Source organism: Papaver somniferum, chromosome 1 (genome assembly GCF_003573695.1).
Source record: "Papaver somniferum cultivar HN1 chromosome 1, ASM357369v1, whole genome shotgun sequence".
NCBI classification, from domain to species: domain Eukaryota; kingdom Viridiplantae; phylum Streptophyta; class Magnoliopsida; order Ranunculales; family Papaveraceae; genus Papaver; species Papaver somniferum.
This window is the reverse complement of record NC_039358.1, coordinates 213,313,099-213,320,089: the sequence shown is the minus strand read 5'-3', so window position 1 is coordinate 213,320,089 and position 6,991 is coordinate 213,313,099. Positions and strand designations below refer to the sequence as shown.

The 6,991-nt window shown below is 34.7% G+C and overlaps 1 protein-coding gene across 3 annotated transcripts; it reads left to right on the top strand.

Annotated features, from left to right (window-relative positions):
• The first annotated feature begins 899 nt into the window (after nt 1-899).
• Nucleotides 900-6,693, top strand: LOC113315359 (ADP-ribosylation factor-like protein 2). 3 transcript variants are annotated; one of them, XM_026563653.1, is made up of 8 exons: nt 900-1,328; nt 1,437-1,506; nt 3,629-3,682; nt 3,939-4,145; nt 4,242-4,352; nt 5,140-5,302; nt 5,585-5,665; nt 6,204-6,693. In XM_026563653.1, exons 4-8 carry the CDS (start codon nt 4,081-4,083, stop codon nt 6,339-6,341), a joined length of 558 nt encoding a protein of 185 aa, XP_026419438.1. In that variant the 5' UTR covers nt 900-1,328; nt 1,437-1,506; nt 3,629-3,682; nt 3,939-4,080; the 3' UTR covers nt 6,342-6,693. The 3 variants fall into 3 exon arrangements, with proteins under 3 accessions (XP_026419438.1, XP_026419435.1, XP_026419441.1); XM_026563650.1 differs by having other exon boundaries at nt 3,936-4,145; XM_026563656.1 differs by having other exon boundaries at nt 3,909-4,145.
• The last annotated feature ends 298 nt before the right edge of the window (nt 6,694-6,991 follow it).

Sequence of the window (6,991 nt, the reverse complement as noted above, 5' to 3'; positions counted from 1 at the left end):
TAGAATAAATTGATTGCTCTTTTGGAAAGTAATATTCGTCATAGGTAAAAAAACATATTTCTCCTCGTCGGTACATCTGCCCAACTAACAAAAATTTGATTATGCTATTGCAATACAAATTAACACAATCCTAGTTTCTTCCTTTAGTGAATGATTTACATTCTTTAATTGGTAATAACCTCTATTAGTTTCCACCAACATCTTAAGACGTTATTTATATGTAAAGAAAGCACCCGAAGAAGAGAGAACTTTCCATACTGATGCTTTATAATTACTTTCATTTAAATTCATTGAAAGAACTAATCGTGCCCTATAATATGTAAAGTGCTCAAAGGGACAAAAGATAGATATCCAACCCTAAGTATTCAGGTTTCGCTAAGAATGAGAATCAAATGAAATCGAATAAATAGAAGAAGAAAGATGTGCACACTGATTATGTTCAAGCCACAATGACTATATGAGTCACAACAACTTTATCTAACATGTAACTATAATGAACATTCAATATTTATGGATATGAAATATTCTTTTCACCATTTCGATCAGATTAGCAAACCCAGTTTTCAACAGGGGTGCTTCTTCTTCTTTCTTTTTTTTTTCCCAAAAAAATAAAATTTCCTTGATTTGGAATTATTTAACTTACAAGTTTATTAAAAAAATTTGAATAAGATAAAACCAACGGTCAGGATCCCAATATACACAGTCAAAACTACCCAGTATTCCTGGAAGCCCCCTTTCCTGATTTTTCTTTAATATTTTTCTAACATCTGCATCAGTTGGTTTTCGTAAATAGTTGGACCGAAATGATTAATCATTGCTTCAAAAAACAACGCAAGATACTTGTACACAGTTGTTTTGCCCATACGAAGATACTCATTGTTAGAATTCGGAGGTTTTCCATAACCTAAAATCCTTAAGCGTGAAGTAACCTTTTGTTCAGGACTATGACCTCTAATATTCACTGCATATAATTAAATCGAGGTTCTACCTGACAAAGCTCACCAATAATCTTCAACACGAAATGCCGGGGCATGCGAAATCGACGTTGGAAATCTTCATCAGAGAACACACAATTGGAAAAAAATAATCTAACATCAACTTCTCATGAAATTTTCCCTTCGTCGATACGTATATCTTCTTGTAAATACTTCTTTTGGCTCTGGATCTTTAGGTATATGACCCGATGAATATAGATGCAACACAATCAGTTCTCTATCTTCATCTGACTCGTCATCCATTCTCTCTCTCTCTCTCTCTCTTCATTCAAACATTCTCCTCCGTTTGATTTGATCTTACTGCTCCATCTCGCTCCCTGATCGATTTCTCAGGTAACATTTGATTTAGGGGTTTGTTTCCTATTTATCAATTTATGTAATTTTCTTCGCGGGATTTGTAGTTTTGATTAGCTTAAGAGATTTTGGTCATTTGGATTGCAGGAATTCTGTAGCAATTTTTGATCGCATCTAGGATTGGTCTGCACTGTTTTCCTCATTTGCATCAGAACAGGTATTTTCGTTTTCTCTCTCACTCTTTATAAGAAATCAAAATTCAGATGAAGCTGAACTTATTGATTAAAGAAACCCTAAATTTGTTTGCCTTGGATGATATGTATTGATGTTACTTTCCAACTAAATCGTACAAAATTGTTCAATATCAGAAAATGCACATCAATTAGTTTTCGCTTTTATACTAGGTTAGGATTACTTTACCATAGCTAAATGAAGAAGTGAACTAAGTTTCTTAGGTTGGGGTTTCTTTTGTGTGTTACTAAAAGGTCGAAGAGCTTGGTGATTTAGGGGCAGTTTAGACGTATTGTGAATAGCTTAGACTCCAAATGTGCCTCTATTTTCTAACTCAAATAGGATTTTGTTTTTGGAAACGGATAGAAAGAGTGGTCTGGTTTTGTTATATTCATTGTCATTCACATTGGTTATGCTAGGACAAAGAAGTAAATAAAAAATGTAGGTGAGCATTGGCCTTTAAGTTCAAAGACACTGGTGCTATCTTAATACGTATCTTTTATAGGTCATAGGCGCAATATTAGTTTATTACATCTAATCAATTTAACTAGCAGTTACCTGCAACATGTTAAAACTGAAAGTGTCTTATCTTTTGACAATTAAAATCAAGTTTGAGTCAAAAGAAAATTAGTCAATTGAGGAGGTGGTGGTAGATTATGATGTACAGGGAAATTGGGTAGTATCCCAGGTAATATTTGCTATTATAGTCGAAGATATATTGAATGTGTTTCAGTTTCAGTTTATAATCCAATGGGGTTCTGTCTTCATCTTCGAGCTTTAGCATACATCGTACTGTTTTGAAACATTTTAGTTATCAGATTACGAGTTTAAGCTGTAAATCTAGGTTGATTGTTGTGTACTCGTTGTTGTTACTTTATTAGATTTCTGGTTAAGTTTACTACGATTAATTTTCAAACTTCGGGAATTGGGATTGTTTTTAGTGGCATCTCCAAAAACCTGTGTGTGCTCACTTTGAGCGGGGTTGGGGAGCAGTAGTAGAGCCTGATTTGTGTCTCCTGATTTATTGGTTCTGCTTAAGTCCTTTGTAAAATTCAATTTTCTATAACCAGTATAGGGTTCAGAATACGTGTAATTCATAAGGGGCAACCCAGTGTAACGACCGCACAGTGCCATCATCTTTTTGAATCTTAGAAACATCTTACATAGAAATTTAAGAATCTTCTCTAGCTTAGAAATGCAAGTGTTACCACTCGTATCGTCAGCCATGAAACAGGTGCCATCGGATGCGCAATCTAAGAGCACCAAATGTGAAACTGTTAGATCCCTCCTCTCTCTAATTTAAAAGCTAGTTCGTAAAAGAATGTTGTTCTCGTATTGTCCAATGCATTTTAAGAAAAGGGTGCAGAGAACTTGGAGTTGACTTGATTTCTAAATTTACCATCCGTTCTTATAAATTATACCATTCTTGTCTTTTGCGTTTGTAGATGCATTTACAGATTTGGATTCTGCAATCTAAGATCTTGGTTTGTTTTTGAAATTTTAATTGCAAAATTTGATCATCTTAGAAGATTTTTTAAAAGTTTCTTTATTAAGGAACTGAGAGGAGTTCAAAGTGGTTTGACTGCCCAACAATTTCTCTTAAAGAAATCCTGAATCAGGTCTTTCCTGCAATCCAGAACAATTTCCTTATGTGATGTTTCATTTACTGTAAACATATGTTCCATCTATTTTAGAAGGTCATGACTAAATCTTCAAAAGTTAATCCAGCCAATTTCACCAGTAGTATTTCAGATGGATGTTTTTCATCCCTTAAATCCACATAGTTCAGTGGTGTAAATTGTATTTTCTCTATCTAACAGTTAAAGCTCTTATACCGAGTAACTTCAACATGTCAATGAAACCAACCTTTTAAGTTTATGAGCAACATCACCAAACCCCCTTCTCTGTCCCTTCATTCAATTTCTCTGTTTGATTTGGTTTTCCTACTCAATCTCGCTCTCTGATCGATTTCCAAGAATTCAGGTACTTTTGAACGGTTTTGGTTTAAGGGTTTGTTTCCTACGAACTAATTTATGGATTTGCTTTCAGGGGATTTATAGCTTTGATTAGATTAAGAGATTATTAATCAGTGAATGTTGCAATTGCAGGATTTTGCAGTTTTTGATTCACATCTAGGATTGGCTCAGTTGCAATCAGAACAGGTACTTTCTCTCACTCTCTGATGAAAGAAAACTTAAACATGTTTACATTATGGTTTTCAATTTTGTTAATATGCATCAGTTTACATGCCCAACTGAAACTATAAATTGTTTCAATTTCAGAAAGTGCACTACAGTTAGTTATTTAGTTCTAACTTTTTACTAGGTCAAGGGTTACTAGAATGAACCTTATGATAGCTAACTGAAGAACTGAACTAAAGTTTCTTAGGCTGGCATTTCTTTTGTGTGTTTGTAGAAGATCGAAGAGCTTGATGATTTAGGGACACAGTGAATAGTTTATACGCATGTTCATCAGAATTTGTTAATCAAAACCACCTCTCAGCAGATTCAATATCATCAAGGGTTTTATTGAATTCAGCAACAGAAGTGTGCATCTGAAAATGGGACTTCTCAGTATCATTAGAAAAATCAAAAGGAAAGAAAAAGAGATGCGAATTCTCATGGTGTATGGTTTCGAAACCTTCATAATATCTCATCCTTTTATTTATTGCAGGGGATTTGATTTTGAGAATTAATTGTGTTCTTTTATCTCTTTTTGCAGGGGACTTGATAATTCTGGTAAAACAACGATAGTCTTGAGAATCAATGGAGAAGATACTAGTGTTATCAGTCCAACATTAGGTTTTAATATCAAAACCATCAATTATGATAAGTAAGTAAGCTGAAGCTCCTTTTTCTGTGTGAGTTTATTTCACTGTCTACTCCATAATCTTGTTTGATGAAAACTTATTGTATTTTTTGTAGAAATTTGATTGATTTTTCTAGTGGAAACTTGTTGAACAGCATGTGAGGAGCAATGATTCTTTTTCTTACCAAGGAAAAATTAAAATTGCAATTGGTCTAAGTTTCTTGTTTATGTGTTTGATTTTGAGCTACATTGAAATAAGACATTTAGGGATTATAATGTCTATGTTCCTTTTACTAGATATAAACAGAGAAAGTCACCGAGTCATTTTGATTTGTTTAGTTTCTGAATAACCTGGAAATACTAGGAAACCATTTCTGGAAATTGCTAGTTGAACCCATTTGGACCAGCTGGCCAATTGAATGATGAGAGTTCACATGGAGGGACCAATTTTCCTCGTTGCTAGTTGTAACCATTTGGACCAGCTGGCCAATTGAACGACGAAAATTCACACGGAGGGTCCAATTTTCCTCAGAACTCTGAGTGTGAAGGACTCATTTCATGAGGAATATATATTAAAAACCTAATTTCATGAGATGAGGCGTGTAAGATTTTAGAACTAACTTAAAAACCTCATTTCATGTTTAAATGATTGCAACAATGAAACATATTACGAGGGGAAAATCCTGAAACAATTGTTAATAGTAACACATCTGAAATTTCTATTTTAAGCGTTTGCTTATGGTTGGCAACTTGCAATTGTTATCATTCTTAACTGGTATTTCGTTCTAATTATCATTTGCTGTTTTTTCAGGTATACTCTTAATATATGGGATATTGGTGGGCAGAAAACCATTAGGTCTTATTGGAGGAATTACTTTGAACAAACTGATGGTTTGGTATGGGTTGTCGATAGTTCAGATGTTAGGAGATTAGGGGATTGCAAAATGGAACTGGATAATCTTTTGAAGGAAGAGGTAATGTCAGGACTGTGTCAATAGATTATAGTACTTCTAATTATCAATTTGTGTCTGTAGAGAAATAGTATTCGTAATTGCTTCTTTGCTTTTGCCCACATAAATTTCAAGAATAGAATGCAATTATTATCTAAGTAGGTTATCTCACATTATCGATGTAGTTAAGTTGCGGCAGTAGTCCCTTATACTGCTTAATGGTGCTCCTTGGAAGTAATTGCTGTTGGTTTTGTGTTTCTTAGACGTACTTCATTGATTAATTTAACCTAATTGTGCTTCCGACAGAGGCTATCAGGAGCTACCTTACTTATACTAGCAAATAAGCAGGACATACAAGGTGCTCTGACACCACATGAGATCGCTAAGGTAAGGTTACTACTGGTTTATAAAAATCTTTAACTTTCATCATTGTTCAATCTGATAGCCTTATTTGCTTATCCTATGAGACCTTCTAGACAAGACCAATGTTCAGGATCTACACTTATCTGAAATAATGGAAGTTCATCATACATGCTTAATTAGAAATTCCCCTTACTATTATAAGCAACAAATGAGCTCCTATAATACTCATCTGATGTTTAGCTACTCATAAGCTGGGATGGAGGTAGGTATCTTAATCCATTCAATTTTCTCTCATCTTTTCACTGCTTTGAAAGCTCTAAATCTTTCATGAGCAAACCCTCAAGGGGGTGGGAAGCCTCGGTGCTATACTTAGGTTTTATCTGCTGCTTACTTGTGCTGCATTTATCTCTGCCCTGTACATTTGAGTCTCTGTCCCAACCTCTACTTCCATTGTCTTCCCTGTTCTTCCTAAACGAGGAAGGATGACTGGCGGATATCTTGTAGGACGTGTGGTTTATTGCTATGTACAAAGTTAAAAAAAAAAGTTATTAAACCTCTGCAGGTGCTCAATTTAGATGCTATGGACAAAACCCGGCACTGGAAAATTGTCGGATGTAGTGCATACACTGGGGAGGGATTGCTGGAAGCGTTTGACTGGATGGTTCAAGATGTCGCTTCTCGAATCTATGTTCTTGACTAAGTGGACCCTCAGAAGATCTTTTGGAAGTAGAAAGATGTTCCCTTTTTTTTGAGGATATTGCCTGAATGTTTTTAGTTTAGTCATAAAAATTGTTCATGTATCAAAGACAGATTATGCAGTTGCTTCCAATGAATTGGGGTCTCTTTACTACCAGATGCACCCACTGATGTTAAACTCCATTTTGATATCAGTTATACGATGATGTTCACAGTGAGGGTCTGTACCTAGTGATGTTTTTCTCCATTGTGGAATCTGTTATATGAGAATGTGGCTTACCAGAAAAACAAAAAAGTATTGATGTATCTTTAAAAGTAAGCAGTAAAGTAAAATCTGAAATTTTAAGATTTTTTACTGGGAGTACAACATTTCGAAATGACAGAAAAAAGAAAAAAAGAAACGGACAATATCTCATTGCTAAAACAATCCATCTCTATCTCAATAATTTTACTTAGGTCTCTTAGAGCAACTGCAATGGTGCGATCAAAACCAAAGATCAAAAAAAAAAAACGATCAAATTTGAGTTAGTCCGTGGTGTTACATTAGGGTGGAAGAGTAAATTTGGTCGAGAACATACTTGGGGAAAAAGTATACATCAGGATCACTTTATACATCCGCCCCATCACAGGATCACTTTATATAACCGCCCCATC

Excerpts from the sequence above, each read along its gene's own strand:
- LOC113315359 (XM_026563653.1), top strand. The coding sequence starts at position 4,081 with ATGGGACTTCTCAGTATCATTAGAAAAATCAAAAGGAAAGAAAAAGAG. Across the intron at positions 4,146-4,241 it reads GAGATGCGAATTCTCATGGT|GGGACTTGATAATTCTGGTA; the intron begins GTATGGTTTCGA and ends CTCTTTTTGCAG. Across the intron at positions 4,353-5,139 it reads AAAACCATCAATTATGATAA|GTATACTCTTAATATATGGG; the intron begins GTAAGTAAGCTG and ends CTGTTTTTTCAG.